Source organism: Anolis carolinensis, unplaced genomic scaffold (genome assembly GCF_035594765.1).
Source record: "Anolis carolinensis isolate JA03-04 unplaced genomic scaffold, rAnoCar3.1.pri scaffold_7, whole genome shotgun sequence".
Taxonomy (NCBI): domain Eukaryota; kingdom Metazoa; phylum Chordata; class Lepidosauria; order Squamata; family Dactyloidae; genus Anolis; species Anolis carolinensis.
This window is the reverse complement of record NW_026943818.1, coordinates 36,213,786-36,240,304: the sequence shown is the minus strand read 5'-3', so window position 1 is coordinate 36,240,304 and position 26,519 is coordinate 36,213,786. Positions and strand designations below refer to the sequence as shown.

The following is a 26,519-nucleotide window of genomic DNA, read 5'->3' as shown; positions in this document are numbered from 1 at the left end:
AGTAGCAATGGTTGGACCGGATGGCCCTGGGTGTATTTTCCAATTGTATGATTCAGTGACTTAAAGTTCAGACTAAAACCCAAAGTTGATTCGCTGCTATGAGTGGTTCCTAATGTTGAAGTGAAATCTCTTTTCCTGTATGTTGTCGAAGGCTTTCATGGCCTTGTTGTTGCACGTTTTCTGGGCTGGATGGATATGTTCCAGAAGTATTCTCTCCTGACGTTTCGTCCACATCTATGGCAGGCATCCTTAGAGGTTGTGAAGTATGGAGAAACTAAGCAAGGAAGGTTTATATATCTGGGTGGAAGAAAGAACTCTTGTCTGTTGGAGGCCAGTGTGAATGTTGTAATTAATCATTAAAAATTCCAAAATCAGAACAGTAAATAAGGAGTAGCACTCTGAAAACAAAGAATTCCAGACAGGAATCAATCAGGGGACAGCTAACTACTCTGAACATAGGATTCCCCCAGGCCAGGAGGTGAAGCTTGGAAGGCTTCACAAACTCTGAGGATGCCTGCCATAGATGTGGGCAAAACGTCAGGAGAGAATACTTCTGGAACATGGCCACACAGCCCGGAAAACATACAGCAACCCTCTTTTCCTGTAATTTGAAGTGTTCCTCTGTGTAGGAGGCAGATATCACAGAGCCCACAGAAATAGAAACCACAAGCTGTGAATGATCGGGGTCAAGACGTCCAATGGTACACCTCCAGGAAAGGAAGATAAAGCTAAAACCCATTACTCCCAGGCACTATCTGCACAGATGTAGCCGGAACGAAACATCTGGGAGAATCTGGCAGGCATCTGGCGTGGAGCGACATTTCATGCTGAGCAGGGTGACATTTGTGGATGAAAAAGATGCCTGTTGCCAGCACTTGCTTTGAACCATCTGCTGCCCCCTCCGCCTCCTGAGCAGGGTGCCCTGAGGCAACTCCAAAGGATCTCGATGGGAGCAAGGCTGGACTAAATGGAGAGAGGAACCTGATCGACTCTTTAGTGTTTATGCATACCTAACAGGTCTCATTTCACATATTCATAGAGAGGTGGTAGGATGAGAGTGAAGCCAGTTTATGAGAGCAAAGGTACGAGAGCACTCTGAAAACCACACTGGGTTTTCAGAGGGAAACAAGAGTAACAAGCAGGGAAACAAGAGTAACAAGGCGAGGTATACTCGAGAGTCACAAGGCACAAACTCCAACTGGGTATGCTGGAAACGGCACGGGAACAAGGCAAGAGACATGAACAGAGATGCCTCTCTCAAGAATAGCAATGTTGACACCGCAAAGAAAACAAGGAGCGAGGTCCCTTTAAGGAAACCTCAAGGCTACCGCTCAATAAGATCCAGGGCAATCACAGCTTCACATGGGAAAGTTCATTCATTACAGCGCTTGAGAGCCAAACGTTTACTTCTTCGCAGCACTTCCCTTTGACTCCTATCCTGGGAGATAGATTGTCTGCGATCAAAAGACACATCCTCCCCTACCACAACTCCATCTGGTGAATCCAGCCTTGAGTTAACATCGGAATGTTCCCCAATTAGCTGTTTCTCTGGAAGCACAATTTCAGGCACCTGCAAAGACATTGGGCTCTGATCCAAATTCCGGAGAGGCTCAAAATCCAAATCAGCCTCTGAGACCCACTCCATCTCCTGTGGAGGGCCAGATCCTGATGGCTGAGGTATAACAGTATACCCCGTTGATTGTAATTGAAAACTCAACTGGCAACTGCCAGTTGCTCCTTTAATGGGTCCCCCCCCCCAAACCAACCCTATTCTGTCTTCTTGACCATGGATGCACCACGAATGATGGGCGCAGGCTGGAGAGCAGCTGCAATGAATCACTGCAATGAATCACTCTGACCAGGAGGTCATGAGTTCGAGGCCTGCTTGGAGCCTATGTTTCTCTTGTCTTATAGGCATTGAATGTTTGCCTATATGTGTAATGTGATCCGCCCTGAGTCCCCTTTGGGGTGAGAAGGGCGGAATATAAATGCTGTAAATAAATAAATAAAATAAATAATGGGATTTGCAGTACTTTCACCTGCTTTGGATCCGACTTCAACAGAACACTGCGACCCCTACGAATGACCAACCTGGACTAAACATGGCACAGAAAAGCCCCCAACCAACTAAATATACTGGAAAGGTTTGGAGGGAATTGTAGCTCAGCCTGAGCTGGAGCCAGACTTTGGCCCCATTCAAGACTTGGATTTTAGGCCTGAAATTCAGCTACCTTTGCCTGAATTGATTCCAGCAGAGGATTCTGGAACCAGAGATGAGGTTGCAAGCAGGCACTCTGAGCCACATTGCTGTTCTCAGTCAAGTCCAGTTCAGCAAAGGCCAGATGGGCATGCTAGCCCGGAGGAGGAGGATGGATTTGACAGAAGGGAGATGTTTACCCAGGGATGGAGCCGGAGGGAATGTTTATGAAGGAGACAATGTCTGGTTCAGAGGCGCACTAATAAGCAGCTTTCCCACAAGTCACGCAAGTCAGATGTTCCCATCTCAACATCTTCAAACTTACTCACCCAATGACACACAGAACTCACATCAACACAATCACCATAAACAGCTTGCATTCTCTGATGAATCTCCTTTGGGGTGACACCTTCTGCTGTCAAGAATTCGATGACTACACGTTGTTGCATTGACCGACTTTAACAACACAACCGTTCAATGCTAAGGCTTCCCCGTCTGTGCAGGGTTCCATACTTCGCACTTTAACAACACAACCGTTCAATGTTAAGGCTTCCCCGTCTGCGCAGGGTTCCATACTTTGCACTTTAACAACACAACCGTTCAATGTTAAGGCTTCCCCGTCTGCGCAGGGTTCCATACTTTGCACTTTAACAACACAACCGTTCAATGTTAAGGCTTCCCCGTCTGCGCAGGGTTCCATACTTTGCACTTTAACAACACAACCGTTCAATGCTAAGGCTTCCCCGTCTGCGCAGGGTTCCATACTTTGCACTTTAACAACACAACCGTTCAATGTTAAGGCTTCCCCGTCTGCGCAGGGTTCCATACTTTGCACTTTAACAACACAACCGTTCAATGTTAAGGCTTCCCCGTCTGCGCAGGGTTCCATACTTTGCACTTTAACAACACAACCGTTCAATGTTAAGGCTTCCCCGTCTGCGCAGGGTTCCATACTTTGCACTTTAACAACACAACCGTTCAATGCTAAGGCTTCCCCGTCTGCACTGGGTTCCATACTTCGCACTTTAACAACACAACCGTTCAATGCTAAGGCTTCCCCGTCTGCGCAGGGTTCCATACTTTGCACTTTAACAACACAACCGTTCAATGCTAAGGCTTCCCCGTCTGCGCAGGGTTCCATACTTCGCACTTTAACAACACAACCGTTCAATGCTAAGGCTTCCCCGTCTGCGCAGGGTTCCATACTTTGCACTTTAACAACACAACCGTTCAATGCTAAGGCTTCCCCGTCTGCGCAGGGTTCCATACTTTGCACTTTAACAACACAACCGTTCAATGCTAAGGCTTCCCCATCTGCGCAGGGTTCCATACTTCGCACTTCGCCTCTCTTTTTCCATCACAAACACTTCTCTAGGAATTTCTAGGTCTTCCAGCATGGTAGCTGACCTGGAGATGTGTTCTCTCTCGGAATCTCTCGGCCCTACATTATGACTGGTCATAATATCACACTGGAGGACTAGGACACAACTAGAGAGAACATTTTAAATCAGATCCCTCCATAATCAAATCTCTTGCATTATCGTCAAGATTGCTGGCAGCTCCCACCTGTCACTGAATGCAACCCGCCTTTCCCTCCTGCTCAAATGTTCCTACCAGTGTATTTTCAGGCCTTCAGCTGTCTGTCTGCATCTCGCCGGCATCCACGCATATGTGTTTTGTACTGAGAAGGGATGAGGGGGTGGTAATGGATGTATGTTTGCGTACATAATTTTCTCAAAAGGCTCGAATTGCTGTATTCTAAATTACATTAGATGGGAAGAACAAAGATGCCCTTTCTGATGCTCTGGCGCTGCGCCGAAGATAATGAAAGAGAACAGGAGACTGATAAGGCGGCGAGATAGCTTCCCCCGGCTTCCCTGACAGATAAAGTGCTTCCCACATGAAGAGAATTCAGAATGAAAAGCCCCATGAAAAAGGGAAGCAGCGTAAGTAGGGGAAGGCGGTGTTTAAGGTGAGATAAAAAAATTACGCTGATGAGAGGTGAGAAATAGGACAAGAAGAGAAAAGGGAGGAGAGACAGGACGGGGCGGCGGAGGAGAAAACACTCAAGATAGAAGATGGGAGAATAAAGGAAGAAAATTGAGTTATTGTTGGGATAGGGTTCTTTGTATCCATCTGGGAGTCAGCTAGGAAATGGATATCCATAGCAGGGATGCTCAAACTTTTTAAGAGAAGGGCCGGTTCACAGTCGCTCAGATTGTTGGGGGGCCAGACTATGATGAATAGTCCAAAATTAGGATTGTTGTTGTTGTGTGCCTTCAAGTCGTTGGGGACCTCTGACCTAGACGATCTCATAAGACCATAGGTAAGCAAAGAGACCCCCAAAGACCATCTAGATGGTCTCATAAGACCATACATAAGGAAAGGAACTCTCAAAGGCCATCTAGATGATCTCATCAGGCCATCAGAAGACCATAGATAAGGAAAGGGACCCTCAAAGACCATCTAGATGATCTCATCAGGCCATCAGAAGACCATAGATAAGGAAAGAGACCCTCAAAGACCATATAGATGGTTTCATAAGACCATATGTAAGGAAAAGAGATCCTCAAAGGCCATCTAGATGATCTCATCAGGCCATCAGAAGACCATAGATAAGAAAAGGGACCCTCAAAGACCATCTAGATGATCTCATCAGGCCATCAGAAGACCATAGATAAGGAAAGGGACCCTCAAAGACCATCTAGATGGTTTCATCAGGCCATCAGAAGACCATATATAAGGAAAGAGACCCTCAAAGACCATCTAGATGATCTCATCAGGCCATCAGAAGACCATAGATAAGGAAAGGGACCCTCAAAGACCATCTAGATGATCTCATCAGGCCATCAGAAGACCATAGATAAGGAAAGGGACCCTCAAAGACCATCTAGATGATCTCATCAGGCCATCAGAAGACCATAGATAAGGAAAGAGACCCTCAAAGACCATATAGATGGTTTCATAAGACCATATGTAAGGAAAAGAGATCCTCAAAGGCCATCTAGATGATCTCATCAGGCCATCAGAAGACCATAAATAAGGAAAGGGATCTCAAAGACCATCTAGATGGTCTCATAAGACCATAGGTAAGGAAAAGGGCCCCCAAAGGACAACTAGACAATCTCATCAAACCATAGGTAAGGAAAGGGACCCTCAAAGGCCATCTAGATGGTCTCATAGGACCATAGGTAAAGAAAGTGACCTCCAAAAGCCATCTAGATGGTCTCATAAGGCCGTAGCTAAGCAAAGAGACCTTCAAAGACCATCTAGACAATCTCATAAGACCATAGGTAAGCAAAGAGACCTCCAAAAACCAGGTAGACTTAGGTCAACCCTAAGTGTAAAGTTTAGGACAAGGGCCTGGTCAATGACCTTGGAGGGCCACCTCTGGCCCACGGGCCTTAGTTTGGAGACCCCTGACCCATAGAATGGATTGGGTCTAGGGAACATCATATAGTGAAATCCCTATATCCTGGTGTTCCACACAAACATAGACTGCAAGTTGTGAGGAGCATCCTTCCAGATGGGATTATAGCAGAGCAATCCAACAAATTTAGCTTTGTTCTTACACACAACTACCACATTTCTTCAATTGTAAGACACCACCAATTGTAAGACACATCCTAATTTCAGCACTGCCACCAAAACTACGTACGATACACTTGCAATTCCAAGATGCAACCTAGTTTAGAGGTATTTATTGTCAAGATGCAGAGCCAGGGGTCAGGGTGTGTGTTAGGTGGGTTTCTTCAAACACCATCGATCAATCATGCTCCGGACCAGCACCCTGATGAATTGGTGAATTTCTGCCCTCACCAATTCCTCCAAAGTCAGACTCAAAGACATCTGCAGTCTGAAGTTCAAACATCTATTTAGTATTTATAAAGATATTTATAATTGCAGCAAAGTCCATCGCTCGAAGCCAGCATTCTTCAGCTCGGCTCTTCTCTCACACAGTATAACAGAGAGATAAGAAGGCACATTCCTTAGTCCGAAGGAAGTTCTGACCTCCAAAGCCGGAAATCATGTCTCATAGGTCAGGCTGTTTAAAATGTTTAATATTTTAAACATATGATAACAAACTCTACCACAACCTTTCATATATACACAACCAAAAATCCAACATTTATATAATAATAATAATAATAATAATAATAATAATAATAATAATAATAATAAATATAATATACATCACACAGTCCTAAACGCTTGGGAAGTGTTCGACTTGTGATTCTGTGATACGAAATCCAGCATATCGATCTTGTTTGCTGTGTCATACTATGTCGTTGTGTCAATAATAATAATAAATATAATAATAATATTTATATCCCACCACCATTTCCCAGCGGGAACTCGGGGTGGCTTACATGGGGCATAGTTAAATGGAATAAAATGAAAACATAATACACAATTCACAATATAAAAGATAAAAACAGCAATACAATATAAAACTGGAATATATAGGCAGGGGGCAGGGGGTCCGTCTTAGAGTTAAATAACTACAGTACTTTATTTTTGGTAATCTATACACACATACAAGGATTGACCTTGATGTATAGGAGTTGTAGGTACTGGGATTTATAGTTCGATGTCAGAACCCTGCTACTAGAGCCTGGATGTGGCTCTGAGTTTCAGGGTCACTGACATTGATAAGACACCTGCGTCCCAGGACTCGGAGGAGAAACGGCTGATGGACTTGGCGGGGAATTTGCGCGGGGTTTTACTGAGCGGGAAGAGACTGTTCAAATGAGGGGGAGGGTATATAAAGGAGGGTTGGCCGGAGCCTCCCATTCTTGGCTTTTCTGATGTTCATGTTTCCTACAGTAAAAGTTCCTGGTGATACCACAGAGAGTCTCGTGTGTTCATTCAGGAGCGGCTGTGGTGAGCTGACACTAAGCCAAGAATACGGACACCATCCCGCTGTAGCGGTGAGGTGTAACATGCAAGTGGAGGATGAAGAGCTCTTGGGCGCCGGAGGAGGAAGGTCGGAAAGGGCCACTCCCGAGACGGACGCTGAGTTCCACCAGCTGGCGGCCCTGGCGTCATCCACCGCTTATGCCCAGCCAAATGGGGTAACCCAGAGGCGCGGAGTGGTGCGGGGAGATAGCACCGGAGGAGAGGAAGGTTCACCTTCCCCAGGCCCGCAAAAGATGGTGTTTCTGGAGGAGAGGATGTCGGCGATGGAGACCACCCTGGCAGTGATGTCGAGGGCGATGGAGCGCCTGGCGGTTTTGGCGGAGCCGGAGCGAGGAAGGGAACTCCGGGCTAGCTCAATGTGGGACGTGAGCATGGGAAGCAGCCAGGGCTTTGCAGACCTCCCAGCACCGAAGGGAAGGGAAATGCGAAAGGAGCCCGGTGCCCGGCCCAAGATCCAAACGAGCCTGACGCGGGTGGAGGAGAGTGACGACGAAGGGGAAAAGCCTCCGAGAATCCCGGCTACGCTCCCAACTGAGACCCTGGTGCCCCTGGCGAATGCCGGGCGTGGCACAGGACAAAGGGAAGCAGCAGCGGGGCCCACTGGCCCGCAAGGGGGCTTGCGACGGGCGGAGAATTGGGGATTGCCACCACAGGGACCCCTACCGAGACGAGAGGAACTAAGGATCGAGTTTGGGGGAGAGTCCTCTGAACTGGATTTTTTCCTGACCACGGTGAGGGGCTATATGGAGGACAATGCCCACACTTTTAGAACGGAATCCAGCCGGGTACGGGCCATTGGTGCAGTGTTGAAGAGGGGAGCGGCCAGCTGGTACGTTCAACTACACGCGCGGCGCGACCCATGTCTGGGGTCACTCCGACGCTTTATGGGGGCCCTGGAGACCCGTTTCCGAGATCCACTGGAGCAGATCCGGGCGAGGGAGGAGTTGAAGACCGTCTCCCAGGGGCAGAGGTCGGTATCTGAGTATGCGGAGGAGTTCCAATGCCTCGCTGAAAAGGTGCCGGAATGGTCTGCAGTGACAAAGATAGAACTCTTCAAAGAGGGGCTCAGGCGGGAGATCCTCTCCTGGGCGGTGCATCGTGATGAGCCTGACACACTGCGCGGATGGATTCAGCTGGCGGGGCGCATCGAGACATCGCTGGCCCAGGCGAGGAGGCACCGAGGAGGGCTACAGCAGCGGCCGCAGATGAAAGAGGGGAGCCGGAAGGAGGGATCAACCCCAGCCGGGAGGAGAACGGAGCCGACAGGGAACGTGAGCACCAGCAGGAGGGGCTGCTTCGTGTGCGGCCGTTTGGGCCACAGGGCTGCCGAGTGCTGGCAGAGAAAAGGGGAAGGCGGAGGCCCGCCCAAACCAAGAGCCGTGGCAGGGAAACGCGCCGAGGAAGAACCACCGATGAGGCACCACTCGGGGGGGTTGGTAAGTCAGGACAAAGCCATGATAGTGGTCCCCATTCAGCTGGAAAGTGGCAGCAAACAAGCAACCTGCAAAGCATTTGTGGATTGTGGATGTTCCAGGAACATCATCTCCCCTGAATTAGCCGAGGGATTGGGATGCGAAAGAACGAACCTAGAATCCCCAATAGCTTTTTCGCAGTTGGACGGATCCACAGCATCGGGATCATTAGCTAAGTACAGTGCCGAAGATGTAAAGTGTAAGATAGGGAGTTGGGAAGGAAAGGTGTCATTTGTGATATCACAAATAGCCAGCTATAATGTTATACTAGGCATGCCATGGCTGGGGCAGGCCAACCCGCAAATCAACTGGGAGGATAAGAGCATGATCTTCAGGATGAAGTTGGAAGGAGGGAGCCAGGAAGTGGAGAGGGAGCCGGGGAAAAGGGGGGAGGAAGACTCTATCAGGATAGCAGAACTGGCAGATAAATTACCCCCAGAGTATCGGGATTTTGTGGACGTATTTGATGAGAAGGAAGCAGACAGTTTCCCACCGAAGCGGAGAGTTGAAGTGAAGATAGAGCTAGTCCCAGGAGCAGAGCTTCCTAAGGCAAAAATATACCCAATGTCGGCTAGGGAAAAGGAGGAACTGAGAAAATACATTGATAAAAACCTAGCGAGGGGTTTCATAGAGCCTTCAAATTCCCCTCTAGGGGCGCCTGTGTTGTTCAGGCGGAAAAAGGACCAAACGCTGAGGCTCTGCATTGACTACAGGGGCCTGAATGCAATCAGTTCTGGAAATAAATACCCCCTACCTTTAGTGAAGGACTTGATCGCCCAGTTATCGGAGGGACAGATATTCACTAAATTGGACTTAATTGAAGCGTACCATAAATTGCAGATTAAACCAGAGGACAGGTGGAAGACGGCCTTCTCCTGTGCATTCGGATTATTCAATTATCGTGTGCTCCCTTTCGGTTTGTGCGGCGGAGGCGCCGCGTTCATGCAATTAATCAACGAAGTGTTGCATCCATTGTTGTACAAGGGAGTCTTTGTTTTTTTAGATGACATATTGTTAGTATCTCGGACTAAGGAGCAACACATAGAACTAGTCAGGGAAGTCCTGCAAAAGTTGAGAGAAGCAAAACTGTATGCGAAGCTTGCCAAGTGCGAGTTCAATAAAGACCAGATAGACTTTCTGGGGTATAGGATTTCCTCCCAGGGAGTGGCGATGGACCCTGCGAAGGTAGAAGACGTGAGGGGGTGGGAAGCCCCCAAAACACGGAAGCAGCTGCAATCCTTCCTAGGGTTCGCAAACTTCTATAGAACATTTATCAAGGACTTTGCGCGCCTCACTTTGCCATTAACGGATTTGTTAAAGACTAAAGGTAGGGGAGAAACAGCCAAAGTGAAGGCCCCAGGGGCCAAACTGACCTGGACAATAGAATGCCAGGAAGCTTTCGAAGCCCTTAAAAAGCGTTTTACTGAGGAGCCTGTCCTACAGCACCCTGATATGTCTAAAGCCTTTGTATTACATTGCGATGCGTCAGACCGGGCATATGGGGCAGTTCTGCTACAGAAAGACGAGGGGGGGAACCTGAAGCCATGTGGCTATCTGTCAAAAAAGTTTAGCGATACAGAAAAAAACTGGCCGATTTGGGAGAGAGAAGCCTTAGCGATTCTAAAAGCACTAGAGTGCTGGAGACACTTTCTGGAAGGAAGTGGAACACCGTTTGAGGTGTGGACTGACCATAGAAATTTACAGTATCTAAGATCCCCTCGTAAACTATCAGCGAAGCAAATTAGATGGGCCCAATATTTCAGCCGTTTTGATTTCAGACTCAGATTCTTCCAGGGGAAACATAATATACTCGCTGACGCTCTCTCTCGGATGCCTCAGCACGGGGGAGGAATTCAGGAATCTGAAGGGAGTATTTTTCTTGATAAGCAATGGGGCCTGGCAGTACTAACTCGAGCACAAGCGGCCAAAGAAAACAAACGTACTGCCATTTCCACGGGGGGAGGAGAAATATGGGAGGAAGAGTTGAAGCGAGCGTATGGAATGGACAAATGGTTACAAACAAACAAAGAAAAGGGAGAATTGTGTGGGGATTTGGTGTTTGTAAATAAGAAATTGTATATTCCTGAATGTTTAAGACGAGAAATGTTAAGGAAGTACCATGATAACAAGGGTGCGGGTCATCTAGGCCCCACCAGGACTATTAAACTGTTGGCCAAACAATGCTGGTGGCCCGGAATGAGGAAAGACGCCAGGGGATACGTCACGCAGTGTGAATTATGTGCAGAGGGAAAAACACCACCGGGGAAGCCCCAGGGGCTATTGCAGAAGGTGGTGGAGCCCATGAGGCCATGGGAATGCGTAGCCATGGATTTTGTAGGCGAACTACCCCCCAGCAGAGGCCACAGATACATTTGGACAATATTGGACCTATTCTCAAAACAGGCACACTTTGTGGCTCTGCCAAAACTCCCTTCAGCTGAAAAACTTGCTGATTTGTATGTGAAGCATGTATATCGCCTACATGGGTGTCCCGACAAGATAATTAGTGACCGGGGAGTCCAATTTACTGCAAAATTTTGGGGAAAATTCTTACAGCTGTTAGGAGCAGAAAGGAACCTGAGCTCGGCCTTTCATCCCGCGACCAACGGGGGGGTCGAACGTACCCAACAGACACTGTGCCAATTCTTAAGGATGTACACCAATTATAGACAGGATGATTGGGCGGACCTTCTTCCGTTTGCTGAGATGGCTTTTAACGGGGCCGTACATTCGGCCACAGGTCGTGCCCCATTCGAAATAGTATACGGACAGGAGGTGGCACCTTTCCCCAGGCTACCCGAGTGGAAGGAAGGGGAGGGCCAGACCGACGAGGAATGGCCGGCCAAAATCAAGCAAGGGTGGCAAACCGTGGTAGAGGCATTGCGGGAAACACAAAAGAAGTACAAGCTCTTTGCGGATCGTAGGCGCCGAGAGGGGGACAAATTGGGCGAAGGAGATCTGGTTTGGCTGAGCACAAAAAACCTGAAATTGGGGTTCCCATCCAAGAAATTGGCTCCACGCTATATAGGGCCATTCAGGGTAGCAAAAAGAATAAACGAAGTGACCTATGAGCTGAGGCTACCAAAGGACCTAGGAAAGGTACACCCGCTATTCCATTGCAGCCTGTTAAAAAAGTATAAAGGAACTCTGGACAGCGGAGAACAATAGTTGTGTTTAATCTTTTCCTTCCAGGACGAAGGGGAGGAGGACGCCATGTCAGAACCCTGCTACTAGAGCCTGGATGTGGCTCTGAGTTTCAGGGTCACTGACATTGATAAGACACCTGCGTCCCAGGACTCGGAGGAGAAACGGCTGATGGACTTGGCGGGGAATTTGCGCGGGGTTTTACTGAGCGGGAAGAGACTGTTCAAATGAGGGGGAGGGTATATAAAGGAGGGTTGGCCGGAGCCTCCCATTCTTGGCTTTTCTGATGTTCATGTTTCCTACAGTAAAAGTTCCTGGTGATACCACAGAGAGTCTCGTGTGTTCATTCAGGAGCGGCTGTGGTGAGCTGACAGTTCGAGCTAGTAATATATACTTTTACCATGGGGACATGGACAGTATGATAATAGGCCACCTTCTTCATCCTTAAACTTGAACAACAGTTCTTTACCTCCTGAACCTAGAAAAGTCACCTCTACTATGGTATGTTGATGATATCTTCATAACTTGGACTCATGGGGAGGACTCCCCCTCACAACAATGTCCACTTTACTATCAATTTCAGAACAAGTCCATTTTTGGGTACCACTGTACAGCATACAAATTGATATTATTATTATTTTACGTGCTCTTCTTATGGCTCGAGGCAGGGTACATCATTAAAGAGATTTAAAAACACGATCAAAATACAGCATATGCAGAGTTGAAATACAGGTTAAATTCACTGCTAAATTCAGAGTAAAATTCAAAAGCTAAGGTTGATAGCTAAAAAGTGAATGCTATACTTGGATTCCTCAAGGAGGAAACCATGAAAATGAACAAAATCTGGCTACCAGTATTAAAAAATTCCAAAATCAGAACAGTAAATAAGGAGCAGCACCCAGACAGGAATCAATCAGGGGACAGCTAACTACTCTGAACAAAGGATTCCCCCAGGCCATTTAATGCTAACAAAGGTGATTAATTACAACATTCACACTGGCCTCCAAAAGACAAGAGTTCTTTCTTCCACCCAGATATATAAACCTTCCTTGCTTAGTTTCTCCATACCTCACAACCTCTGGGGATGCCTGCTATAGATGTGGGCAAAACGTCAAGAGAGAATACTTCTAGAACATGGCCATACAGCCCAGAAAACATACAACAACCTTGAAACCCTTCGACAAACCCATTGACTGCTACATTCCTCCAGTTTCCACCCAGAATGCATTACCAAATCAATAGTTCGCAGTCAAGCCCTCTGATACAATCGCATCTGCTCAGACCCACAAGATCTCATGGAAATACAAGTATTTTCTGAGAATGGAGACCAGGAACTACCTGTATTACAAAACATAGGCCGGGTTGAAGAGCAAGCCAGAAGTCAAAGGGTAAACCTGGAGACAGGGTTGATGAACCATCCAGAACTGGAGCGCAGGCCAGGAGGTGGAGTTGAGGAGCAAATCGGAACACGAGATCAAAGGGGAAAGCAGGAGGTAATTGGAGAGCAAATGGAAGTACAAACTATAGGCAGGGTCGAGGAGCAAAGGGATGAGGGTCAACGCTGGAAACAGAGCAAAGACCAAAGGAACAAATTAGAAGGCAGGACTCCAGGGGAAGGTGGAAGAGCAAGCCAGAAGCCAGGCCTACAAGGAGAAGCAAGCTCAAAAACACGGCTGGATATCAGAAGCAAGTGGTCACAAAAGGACTAGAAGGCACCATCGCTCACTCAAGAAGACTTTACCGTAACCATAATTGGAAGGTGAAAAGCCAGCACTGATTTTACGTTGGTATTCAAGGGTATGTTTGCCAGGTTTGGTTCAAATCCATCGAATCAGCCCATTGTGACACAAACTAGCCAACTAACAAACACACACACATATACAGTAGAGTCTTGCTTATCAACGTAAACGGGCCGGCAGAACGTTGGATAAGCGAATATGTTGGATAATAAGGAGAAATTAAGGAAAAGCCTATTAAATATCAAATTAGGTAATTAAGCACCAAAACATCATGTTATACAACAAATTTGACAGAAAAAGTAGTTCAATACACAGTAATGCTATGTAGTAATTACTGTATTTACGAATTTAGCACCAAAATATCACGATGTATTGAAAACATTGACTACAAAAATGCATTGGATAATCCAGAATGTTGGATAAGCGAGTGTTGGATAAGTGAGACTCTGCTGTATATTATACACACACATGTACAGGTAGACCCCAAGTTATTGTTGGTTCTTGGCTTGTTGTGGAAACAAGGATTATGGCTAAAGCTTCAGTGGAGACCCCTTTCCCGCACGATAATAACTCTTTCAGGAGTGAATTTTTCTTCCAAGGAGAATATTTATCTCACTTCCTGTTGTTTCACCCCTGTTTTTAACTATGTTGACTGTTTGTAAATCGGGGACTGCCTATATATATGTATACTAGAGTTGTGTGCAGAACCCATTTTCCTTCGTTACATTCGTTCTTTCGTTATTTTCTTTCCTTCGGGAGCACACAACGGGAAGCCCCCTCCCTGCACGAAAATCAGCTCGACATGAAAGCAAGCAGGGGCTGATCTCGGCTCCTTGCCTGCTTTTCGTAAGCACCAGCCTCCTTGCCTTGGAGAGTGTGTGGTGTGTAGCCTACCTGCAGCTGAGCACCTCTCCTCTAGAGTAGAGAAACAGGTAAGAAACCTACTTAAAGCAGTGCCTGCAGCCCAGCGCCTCCTCTAGAGTAAGAAACAAAACTTGCATATTGCCTCCTTGCCTTGGAGAGAGAGTGTGTGGCGTGAAGCCTGCCTGCAGCTGAGCACCTCTCCTTTAGAGTAGAGAAATAGGTAAGAAACCTACTTAAAGCAGTGCCTGCAGCCAAGCACCTCCTCTAGAGTAAGAAACAGAACTTGAATGTTGCCTCCTTGCCTTGGAGAGAGTGTGTGGGGCGCAGGCCCAGAAAGCTCTGCCATGCCTACCACCAAGTGCCTCCTTTAGAGTAAGAAACAAAACTTGCATGATGCCTCCTTGCCTTGGAGAGAGTGTGTGGGGCGCAGGCTCAGAAAACCCTGCCGTGCCTACCGCCAAGCGCCTCCTCTAGAGTAAGAAACAAAACTTGCATGTGGCCTCCTTGCCTTGGAGAGTGTGTGTGGGGGGCTCAGGCTCAGAAAACCCTGCTGTGTCTACCGCCAAGTGCCTCCTCTAGAGTAAGAAACAAAATTTGCATGTGGCCTCCTTGCCTTGGAGAGAATGTGTGTGGGGTGCAGGCTCAGAAAACCCTGCCGTGCCTACCACCAAGCGCCTCCTCTAGAGTAAGAAACAAAACTTGCATGATGCCTCCTTGCCTTGGAGAGAGTGTGTGGGGCGCAGGCTCAGAAAACCCTGCCATACCTACCGCCAAGCGCCTCCTCTAGAGTAAGAAACAAAACTTGCATGTGGCCTCCTTGCCTTGGAGAGTGTGTGTGGGGGGCGCAGGCTCAGAAAACCCTGCTGTGTCTACCGCCAAGTGCCTCCTCTAGAGTAAGAAATAAAATTTGCATGTTGCCTCCTTGCCTTGGAGAGAGTGTGGGGCTGCAGGCCCAGAAAGCCCTGCCGTGTTTACCGCCAAAGCACTTGCATGTTGCTTCCTTGCCTTGGAGAGAGTGTGTGTGGGGCTCAGGCCCAGAAAGCCTTGCCATGCCTACAGCCAAGCGCCTCCTCCAGAGTAAGAAACAGAACTTGCATGTTGCCTCCTTGCCTTGGAGAGAGTGTGTGTGGGGCTCAGGCCCAGAAAGCCTGCCGTGTTTACCGCCAAAGCACTTGCATGTTGCTTCCTTGCCTTGGAGAGAGTGTGTGTGGGGTGCAGGCCCAGAAAGCCCTGCTGTGCCTACAGCCAAGCGCCTCCTGTAGAGTAAGAAACAGAACTTGCATGTTGCCTCCTTGCCTTGGAGAGTGTGTGTGTGGGGCGCAGGCCCAGAAAGCCCTGCTGTGACTACCACCAAGCACCTCCTCTAGAGTAAGAAACAGAATTTGCATGTTGCCTCCTTGCCTTGGAGAGAGTGTGTGTGGGGTGCTGGGCCAGAAAGCCCTGCCGTGCCTACAGCCAAGCGCCTCCTCTAGAGCAAGACACAGAACTTGTCTCCTCTCCTTGGAGAGTGTGTATGTAGCATACTGCAAGTGCCTCTCCTCTAGAGTAGAGAAACAGGTAAGAAGCCTCCTTAAAGCATGGGAATGGGAGCCTTGAGCGAAAACAGATATCTGCCCTCATGATTTTGGGAGGCTCCCAAAAAACAAAAGCCGGGACACGAAACAGGTCAAGGTTTACCCCAAAAGCACAACCCTAATGTATACACACACATATATATCAAGCAGTGTATATTTGATAGGATTCAAGCTGGTGCATTAGGGAGCCTCAATCCAAGCCATGCTTTCCTTTTTTGAATTGCTGCAAAGGTTTCAGGGTTGTTCTTCTGCTAAGTGACATGCAAATGCTACAGCTGGTTGAAAATTTTACAGTTATTTTTGGGCGTCGGAGCAGTGGGGAAGAAAGGTGGAGGCGGCGGGGTGGATTTTTTGTGCGAGAAGGAAAAGGAAACATGTCTGGTCCCGTCAGGCACTCTTATTAGCCGAGCGCTTGCTTTGCCTCCATCCTCCGCGCAGGAAACTTAGCAACATATTGTCCATTCTCCCGCTGCCATGGCAACCCATTGCGAGGTCGGCGACAACAATCGGGAGGGGGGGGCACCAAGTGATGGGTCCAGCGGAGGAAATAAAAATAAATTCCGAATTGAATGGGTGATTCCCCTCTCCCCACTTGTATTGTGACCCTCAAAATACTTTCTTCTGCCCCTCCCTCCCTGGGATGATGGGGTCCCTCAACCGAGCGAGACGAGAAAACAAATATATGCCTCGGCTTAGAATTCCACCTGTCTCTCTCCTTATATATAAAAAAAGACGTATGTAGCGGTGTGTTCACATTTTTCTCGGCTGATTGGAAATTTCCAGCGGGTGGGAAAGGAAGGCCTGCAAAGAAGAATGCAAGACTCATCTATGGGACCTGTATGGTCCAGGTTAAATCATTTTGAAGGGAACCAGCTTGGAATATTTCGGTCGAGTTTGGCACGGGAATCGACTACCAAATGTGTGGAAGTAATACATACATCGGACCCAGTTTGACATTCCCATTCAGTTCACAGTTTGAGCCATTCCCTCTCTTTCTATCCCTTTTTCTTTCACCCAATCTCTTTTTTCAGGGATCCCCAAACTAAGGCCCTCCAAGGTCATTGACCTGGCCCCTGTCCTAAACTTTAGACTTAGGGTTGACCTAAGTCTACCTCGTCTTTGGAGGTCTCTTTGCTTAGCTATGGCCTTATGAGACCATCTAGATGGCTTTTGGAGGTCACTCTCCTTACCTATGTTCCTATGAGACCATCTAAATGTCCTTTGAGGGCCCCTTTCCTTCCTGATGGTCTTATGAGACCATCTAGATGGCCTTTGGAGGTCTCTTTGTTTACCTATGGTCTTATGTTAGGGTTGACCTAAGTCTGAAATGCCTTGAAGGCACACAACAACAACAATCCTAATTTTGGACTATTTCATCCTAGTCCGGCCCCCCAACAGTCTGTGAATTGGCCTTCCACTTAAAAAGCTTGAGGACCCCTACTATAGACAGAACCGGTGTGCTCAATATATGGACTATGTGTTGTCGAAAGCTTTCATGGCTGGGATCACAGGGTTGTTGTATGTATTCCGGGCTGTATGGCCATGTTCCAGAAGTATTCTCCACTGACGTTTTGCCCACATCTATGGCAGGCATCCTCAGAGGCAGAGGCAGTTCACCCACCAGGCCAACTAGGCAGTTGCCTGTGGCGCCATCTTATTGGGGGCGCCATCGAGGCAACTCCTGTCTCCTGCGGCCTGCCTCCGCTAGGTATTGAACTGCTTTTTGTGTTGATTTGTTGTAAAACATGATGTTTTAGTGATTAATTTGTAAAATCTTATTGTAATTTGATGTTTAATAGGCTTTTCCTTAATCCCTCCTTATTATCAAATATTTTCGCTTATCCAACGCTTTTATTTTTCAGTAATTGGTTTGGGGGGGGGAGCGCCAAAATTCTGTTCGCCTACACTTGAAAAATACCTAGGGCTGGCTCTGCTCAGAGGTTGTGAGGTAAACTGTTAACTATCGTTGGCTCTGAATTTGTTCTCAGCTCTCCAAAATGTGGAATAGTATTTTCAAAATAGATATCAGCACCATGGAGAGCACCTTCAAGACGAGAACAATGCTCATGTCGTATGTTTCAGGTGCTCCTCAAGTACACGACAATTCAGAAAGTTCTTTCCCGGCAACTTTCGCTTTAAAAGAGAGGGATTATGAGGGCAGGACTGTGTTGGGATTCAGGAGGCAGCAGCTGGACGGTTTGCTCGTTTGAGGACAGTCTTTCTGCCTGCGTTAAAAGGACCGCCGGCCCTTGCTGCCAAGTGGCGTACGGCAGGGTCAGGAGGTCAAGCGGTATCGCCAAGCCACCTGGGAAAACAAATAGATTTTGGGACTGCCATAAAGAGATATCGACTTCCTTCTGCCACGTTGGGTTCCTTGACCTGATAGGCGGGTATTGACTGGCGAGTGACACACAGGCCAAATGGCTTCTGGAAGGGGAAATGTTAGTCTTCCATTCCAGATAATCAAGAGATCTGTGAGCTGTGTGTGGCATCCTTTCTTAAAGACATCTCCTGTGTTTTGCAAGGAAAATAAAACATTGAACCAAGCGAGGTCGATTTCCTTGCAACTGACATCCATTTATTCATTCCAGGGTTTTCGCTTTCTTGACACCAATCCTACAAGCTTGGGCTGCCCCTCTGTATTCTTCTTTGACAATACAACCTTCCTTCCAGTCTTTATTCAGGCCGTGTGTAATGAAGTATGAATTTTGGTTTACAGATGTTATGTTTAATTGCGTGTATATGAGGTGGTTAGAACCAGGGAAGTTCAAAAATCAGTCTGTGATCGGGAGAGTCACAGGGAATAGACTGGTTCCAGGTTTAGGGAAACCAGGGAAGTTCAAATCTCAGTCTGTGCTCTGATGAGGCACAGGGAAGATTGATTCTAGGTTGATGCCAGTATTGTGCTATGCTAATAATATAATATTGTATGTAAATTTAATTTGTAAGCCGCTCTGAGTCCCCTTCGGGGTGAGAAGGGCGGGATATAAATGTATTAAATAAATAAATAAATAAATAAATAAATAAATAAATAAATAAATATGCTTTTAAAGTAAGTATTAGAGTTATCAGTGCGTGGGGATGGTAGCCAGCTCAGCATTCTGAGGCAGATTGCCATACAAACGTAGCTGCTTCTGTAGAAATGTAACTATTTCGAAGCTAGCAAGAAAGGGGCGGAGCTAGCTGGATGAAAAAGGAGGGAATGTTTTGAAGAGAGTTCAGTCTGTGATCGGAAGAATCACAGGGGAAGACTGGTTCTGAGGTGGTTAGAACCAGGGAAGTTCAACAGTCAGACTGTGATCGGGAGAGTCACAGGGAATAGACGTTCCAGGTTTAGGGAAACCAGGGAAATTCAAATCTCAGTCTGTGCTCTGATGAGGCACAGGGAAGATTAATTCTAGGTTGATGTGATCAAGGAGACTCAATTGTTCATTTTGAGTCGGTTTTAAATAAGTTTGGTGACTTATTTAATGTAGTCTGTGTCCTGGAAAGGCACAGAGCATCTGTGATAGTATATCACAGGGGTGACTGTGGTTTGAAGTCACTGGATAGTCCAAGTTTCAGACTTTGGGAACCAATCCCAGCTGGACTCACAGAGATCCATTGAAGTAACAGTTAGAAAGGAGCAGAGGAATAGGTTTTAACTACTTTAAGTAAAAGAAGTGATACTTTAGAGAGTTTGATTCATCTCATTCTAGTATTGCAACTGTTAATAAGAATACCTCTAAGTGAAACATCTTTTGTAACCACCAAGCTTGTGTCTGAATAAACTTGTTATTGTTCTTTCAACATCCAAGCCTCTGTCGCTTATATTCTAAACCAAGTTACGCTACCCTTTAAAGTAAAAGTAAACATCTCCCTGCGTCTTTGGTGGTTGCATCTTTCCAAATTGGTGGCAGTCGATATTAGTTCTTTACAAATTTGGGGTAGCAGGTGGGATAAAAAGATTCCGCCCTGCCTTAAGGAGCCTTAGTCGTTATTAGTCCTTTACATCGTGTTTCTTCATCAGCTTCCTTATGCGGTCAGTGATTCCCTTGCTGTATGGTAAGAACACTTTGCCAAGGAATGGTTGATATAGTGAAATATTTAACTCATTGTTTCAGTGTAAGTGTGTGTTTGCTTTGGTAAGTGATCCAGTAGAGAAGTAGTTAATCACATAGAGCAACGATTTACTGCCTAGACGGTAAAGAAATGTGACTTCCGCTTTTGCCTGCATAGAAGAAATATGTCACAGACAATGGAATTTGGGAGGTGCTTTTTTTACTGACAAGAGTTCTTGTAGTCGCCATCAATCTTGTTAGAGCAACATGTGTCCAAGCAGCTCCAGCTGCAATTTGTGTAGGTAAAAGTAAAGGTTTTCCCCTGATATTAAGTCCAGTCGTGACCGACTCTGGGGGTTGGTGCTCATCTCCATTTCTAAGTCGAAGAGCCGGCGTTGTCCGTAGACACCTCCAAGGTCATGTGGCCGGCATGACTGCATGTTCTCCTCTTGTTCTCCTCCTCCTCCTCCTCCTCTTCTTCTTCTGCTTCTTCTTCTTCCTCCTCCTCCTCCTCCTCCTCTTCTTCTTCTTCTTCTTCTTCTTCTTCTTCTTCTTCTTCTTTTTCTTCTGAGGCACAATCCTCACCATCTACGATTCAACTCCCTCGCTATCATATTATTATTATTATTATTATTATTATTATTATCATCATCATCAACAACAACAACAACTTCTTCTTTTTCTTCTTCTTCGGCACAATCCTCACCATCTACGATTCAACTCCCTCGCTATCATATTATTATTATTATCATCATCATCATCATCATCATCATCATCATCAACGTCTTCTTTTTCTTCTTCTTCGGCACAATCCTCACCATCTACGATTCAACTCCCTCGCTATCATATTATTATTATTATCATCAACTTCTTCTTCTTCTTCTTCTTCTTCTTCTTCTTCTTCTTCTTTATATTCCACTTTCTCTCTCTAAAAAAGAGTCTCAAAGCAGCTCACCCTAAATCCTTTCAAAGCGGATTTCTGTACAAATGCATTTGTCTTACTCTCAGGTAGGTTTGTGACTTAAATCAGAGCAAATCTCTCACTAATTCTGCGTCATTTCATTCTTTCCTAACGCTACAAAAACTTGCCTCAAAGCTCAGAAACAATCTGTTAAATTATATCAGGTTCAGATTCTCACGCACGGCCAGGCAGAAGAGTGTTTCTGGATCGGACCACAGATGTCCAAAATTACAAACCTTCACAACGTGATCTCCAACATTAAACAACTTTCTTTCTCCCCAGATTTGAGTTTCTCATCAATGCCGCCCTGTTTGGACAGCAACAGTAGCCAAGGCATTCAAGACCTTCAAACGCCAGGTTAGAAAAATAATTGTGGGGAAAAGGGGGTTTGACAACTTACTTTGGCTTGGCTTTAGAAACCCTTGATAATGATCAGAACATGCCAGGAATGGGGCGAGAGAGAGACACAAAGAAAGGGACCAATTAAATCTTCAGCAAGACCAGCCTTCCATCTGTTTCTTTCGCCAGGTTTCTAATTCTCTCTTGTTCTGTCCGTCTCCTTCAACCTCGCAGGTTGTGTTTCGAAAGGGAGCCTCTTGTTTGGTTGCCCGTTGGATAACAACCCAATTTCTTCGGACATCATGGAGTCGAGGCTTAGCTTCATAAAACAGAGGAAATCAGAGCAGAAAAGATAGCTGGGGGAAGGCAGGTGGGTGCAATGTTTTGTTATTGCAAATTTGCTGAAGGCATCTCTCCAGGTTTCCCTTGCTCTTTCTTGGCCATGATAGGTTATCCACTGTTGGCTAACATCCTGTATGGTCTATTTTAACATAAGAGTTCATCGTATGGGACTCCAAAGGATATATATATAGATATTAGACATGTCCAAAAAATCGTTTTGAATCGTATATCGGAATTATTTCGGATTGTTCTCGCTTTTTGATACGCATTCTGAGACATTGTCTCACAGTGCAACCAGCAATGTAATTCGAACCATTGTTGGCCCATTCTCTAATTGTCTCTTAATGTTTCGTTAATTCCCCCCCCCCCCCCCCCCAATTTTAAATATATTTTTTAAAATATTTTTTTTAAAAAAATTTGTTTCTGCAACCTACCTTGAATGGGAGCTTAGCACAGCTTAAATTGGCTGCCGCTCCCCAGCCAATCAGAAGCTTCCAGGATGGACGCAAAGGTGGGGGCTAACGTCCTCTGCGTCCACATGGAAGATTGCCCTACAAGCCCAGTGTGTAGCGATTGCGCATGCGCGTCTGCCATTTAAGAAACATTTAGAATCATTACGAATTTTCGGAAATATCCGAAATTTTTGGGTGAAAAAATCGGAAATACTTTCTATATCGAAGCGCCAGCGCCCCCTACTTTAGAAACGAGAATTGAAACTTTTTTTCATCGCTCGGACATGCCTAATAGTTACACGAGGATAATCACCTTCCATGGCCACAGATGATGGGATTTGCAGTACTTTCAATCATTTCGGCTCCCACAGACCACTGCAATGCCCACCAGTCACAGAACTGGACCAAACTTGGCACACAGAACCCCCATGACCCCCTTTACATCCTGGTGCTGTTTGGGGGAAGATGGACCACGGATGATGGGATTTGGAGTACCTTCACTCACTTCCTGAGACTACTGCGACTACCAGGAATGACAGAATTGGACCAAACTTGGCACACATATCCCAAATGTCACACTTTATACAGGGGAGGATGGACCAAGGATTATGGGATTTGCAGTACAGTAGAGTCTCACTTATCCAACATAAATGGGCCGGCAGAACATTGGATAAGTGAATATGTTGGATAATAAGGAGAGATTAAGAAAAAGCCTATTAAACATCAAAATAGGTGATGATTTTACAAATTAAGCACCCAAACATCATGTTATACAACAAATTTGAGAGAAAAAAATGCTATGTCGTAATTAATGTATTTATGAATTTAGCACCAAAATATCACAATGCATTGAAAACACTGACTTAAAAAATGCGTTGGATAATCCAGAACATTGGATAAGTGAGTGTCGGATAAGTGAGACTCTACTGTACTTTCAAAAACTTCATCTGCCACAGATCACTGTTACTCTAACCAATGACAGATCAGGACCTAACTTGGAATGCATATCCCCCATGACCCACTTCACATCTTGGTGCAGTTGGGGGAAGGACAGACCGAGGATGATGGGACTTGCAATACCTTCACTCACTTCCTGAGACCACTGCAACTACCACAAATGACTGATCAAGACCAAACTTGGCACATAGAGCCCCCATGAGCCACTCTACACCTTGGTGTGGTTTGGAGGAAGATGGACCATGGACGATGGGACTTGCAATACCTTCACTTACTTGCTCAGAGCACTGCGACTTCCACAAATAATAAATCAGTACCAAACTTGGCACACAGAGCCCCCATTACCAACTCTACATCCTGGTGAGGTTTGGAGGACTTTGGATGATGGGACTTGCAGTATCTTGACTCCCTGAGACCACTAGGACCCTCACCAATGTCTGATAAACACCAAACTTGGCATATAGAGGCCCTGTGACCCACTACACATCCTGGTGTGGCTTGGAAGAATTTGGACCATGAATGATGGGACTTGCGGTATCTTCATTCACTTCTCAAGACCATTACAACCCCCACCAATGGCTGATCAAGACCAAACTTAGCACATAGAGCCCACATGACCCTGCCGCTGTTTGGAGGGGGATAGCCCATGGACAATGGGACTTGCATATGGGAGTAGTAGTTCACCCACACCCACTGAACCCAGCTGACTTTCTGTATAAAAGTCAAAGTATGTATATATGTTTGTATCACAAAGGTTCTTCCATGGCTTGATGGATCTGTACCCAACCTGGTACATATACCCTTCATGGCCCAACTTAAAATAATCAAAGGGATTCAAACTGTAAAATGTACCCCCAAAAAGTAAAAAAGACAGGATATAGATATATTGGTATGCATGGATACAGTGTGCAGATGCAACCACAACAGATTTTTAATAAAAACTGAAAATTTGCCAAAAATCCGTGGACAAGTGAAACGTTTTGAAATTCGGTGGGCCAGCAGTGGTAAATGTATTCTACCATTGTAGCAAGTTTCACACCAATAGTTTTAAAAATGTACATAGAGGAAGCTAATAGACTGAAGGCAAGGAGGAAACGGATATTAATTTGGAACTTATAATATTTTATATGTACTATTCAAATAGAAGACTGTGACCCCTTATTGAAAATATATTGTCTGAGAAATTATTATGAAAGACTAATACAGTAGAGTCTCACTTATCCAACACTTGCTTATCCAACGTTCTGGATTATCCAACCCATTTTTGTAGTCAATGTTTTCAATATATCGTGATATTTTGGTGCTAAATTCGTAAATACAGTCATTACTATTAGCATTACTGCGTATTGAACTACTTTTTCTGTCAAATTTGTTGTATCACATGATGTTTTGGTGCTTAATTTGTAAAATCATAACCTAATTTGATGTTTAACAGGTTTTCCTTAATCTCTCCTTATTATCCAACATATTCGCTTATCCAATGTTCTGCCAGCCCGTTTATGTTGGATAAGTGAGACTCTACTGTAGATGAAAGTATTGCTCTGAAGGGGTCACTGAACCAAAGTGACTCCATTTTGGAATGCCTGTCTGATTGGAACTTAGAAGACCAGTCTCCCCTCTGAATTAAAGATAAAAGTTTGCAACTGGCTGTCTTGCGACAGATAGCAGATGTTCTATGTTTAGCAATAATCAGTTGATTCTGAGAAATTTATGCAATGTATGCAATACATGTACTTTTTGCTGCACCTGTTGAAATATTCTACAGTTCATGATTGGGCAATATCCCGAAGTTGTTTACAACTCAGGAAGTGTTTGTGGTTTTTCCAGTAAAGCCCAGTTCAGAATGGGGAACTAGAAGTTCAGAAAGGGGAACTAGAAATGTAGTAAACAAGTAGGGTATATATTGTCCGGGGCTGATTAGCTCTGGACAGACAGTTTGGATCAGCAACAGCCCGTGTTGCCCTGTCTGTCGGTAGCTACCTAATAAAGGTGTTTTGTCCTCAACTATTTTGGGCTCTTGAATGGTCTCATAGCGGCTTGGCGAACTCGGGTAATGTATAAATGTCTGGGGGACGCCCAAATCACCCCTTACATTTCTGGGGGCTCGTCCGGGATGAAATTATGGGCTTTGTAGTGATGAAATTTTGGGCTTTGTAGTGTTTTTTAGTTGCCAAGGTTCCGTTGTAGCCCACTCGGAGCTGCTCTTGGGAGCAAGGCGTGTCCGCTTCCCCCTTCCGGGGTGCTGCGTACGGTCCGCGCCGAGACGTGCGCACGGCCTCTCAATAGAGGTAAAGACCGGTGGTTCCCTTCGCGGCACCCGAGCGAAGGAAAGGCGTGCTCTCCTCCAAAACAGAAGTTGTGAGACAACCACCGTTGGGAAAGTCGGCCGGCCGCCGCGGGACGGAACGAGAATTAGGCAAGTATACCTCTTAAAACCGCTTGTTGTTTAGCATTGCGGGGAGGGAGAGTTTTAAATTGTAGAAGCAGTTCTGGGTCCCGTAGGAATCCCTTGGGAACCAAGAGAACCCCAAAGGGAAGAGAGCTCTGGGAAAGACCTGCAAGGGGAATCCGACCAGGTCCGGAGGCAGGCCCTAGTAGCAAGACGTGCAAGGATGGTCCGACCACGGTCTGGGGACATACTCCACTAGGAAAATAATCTTTCACATCCAGTGGGAAAGCGGAGGAAGACCGTTGATCTTCCGGCTGTGCGGGCCAGGGTCAAATCCGCGTACCCCAATGGGTGGGAAAGAATCGAAAGGGACAGGAGGGCCAATGACCCCCCTCCGATGTATGTTGAATAACTTTGAGCAATTGAAGGAGTACACAGCCGAGGCAGAAATGGTGCCTTGTTTGGAGGTTTGGATGCTGTGTTTGGTTTGGATTTGTGTTTGGTGGTTTGGATGCTGTATTTGGTTTGTGTTTGTGCTCAGTGCACTGTTTGGAAGTTTGGATGTTGTGGATGTATACCAAGAGAAAGTGTTCCCAGTGAGAGTAGACCCTCAAGGGGATCTGAGTATAGTAAATGGTAGAAACTCATTGAGGCTGTATCAGAACCTGAATGTTTGTACCCTGGAAAAAGGGACTCCAAGAGTTCCAAATTTGAGAAAGATCTACCAGATGGAGCAGGAGCAGAATGAAAGTCCAGTAGCATTTCTAGAAAGGCTCAGGGAAGCATTTGAGGAGTTTTCTCCTTATGATATGGATGATCCTAGTGATCGAGCTGAAGGAAGGATAGTGCTGAAGAGTGTTTTTGCCAGCCAATGTTGGCCGGATATACGGAGAAGGTTACAAAAGGATGCTAGATTGACTCATTTGACTTTGGAGAGGATAATGGAAATAGCAAATCAGGTTTATTTGTCCCGGGAGGCCGTGCAAGCCAAACGGGAAGAGGCAGCGGTGTCTCGTAGGGCCAAGGTTATAGCCGCTGTGTTAGGGCATGAGCTTGGAAAGAATAAATGCGCACGGTGCCACAAGCAAAGGCACTGGGCGGCGGATTGTAAGGTGGATCTTGGAGGAGG

General features: G+C 46.1%; 1 protein-coding gene and 2 long non-coding RNA genes across 5 annotated transcripts in view; 2 read left to right on the top strand and 1 right to left on the bottom strand.

Annotated features, from left to right (window-relative positions):
- LOC134293112 (uncharacterized) overlaps positions 1 to 26,519 on the bottom strand; it is a 214,411-nt gene that overhangs the window by 74,720 nt on the left and 113,172 nt on the right. The gene's annotated exons all lie outside the window — the stretch shown is intronic.
- The window catches only part of LOC134293111 (uncharacterized), a 46,963-nt gene that overhangs the window by 12,917 nt on the left and 7,527 nt on the right, over positions 1 to 26,519 (top strand). The window contains exons 1-3 of one of the 2 annotated variants that reach the window (XR_010000146.1): positions 12,112 to 14,404; positions 21,194 to 21,268; positions 21,485 to 21,620. This is a non-coding gene — a long non-coding RNA (uncharacterized LOC134293111). Of the gene's footprint in view, positions 1 to 12,111; positions 14,405 to 21,193; positions 21,269 to 21,484; positions 21,621 to 26,519 lie in introns of those variants that run through there. The other variant, XR_010000145.1, reaches the window with a different exon arrangement.
- LOC134293110 (uncharacterized) lies at positions 6,783 to 12,059 on the top strand. Its single transcript, XM_062959644.1, has 2 exons — positions 6,783 to 8,553; positions 11,782 to 12,059. The coding sequence occupies exons 1-2, from the start codon at positions 7,006 to 7,008 to the stop codon at positions 11,821 to 11,823; spliced, it is 1,590 nt and encodes a 529-aa protein (XP_062815714.1). The 5' UTR covers positions 6,783 to 7,005; the 3' UTR covers positions 11,824 to 12,059.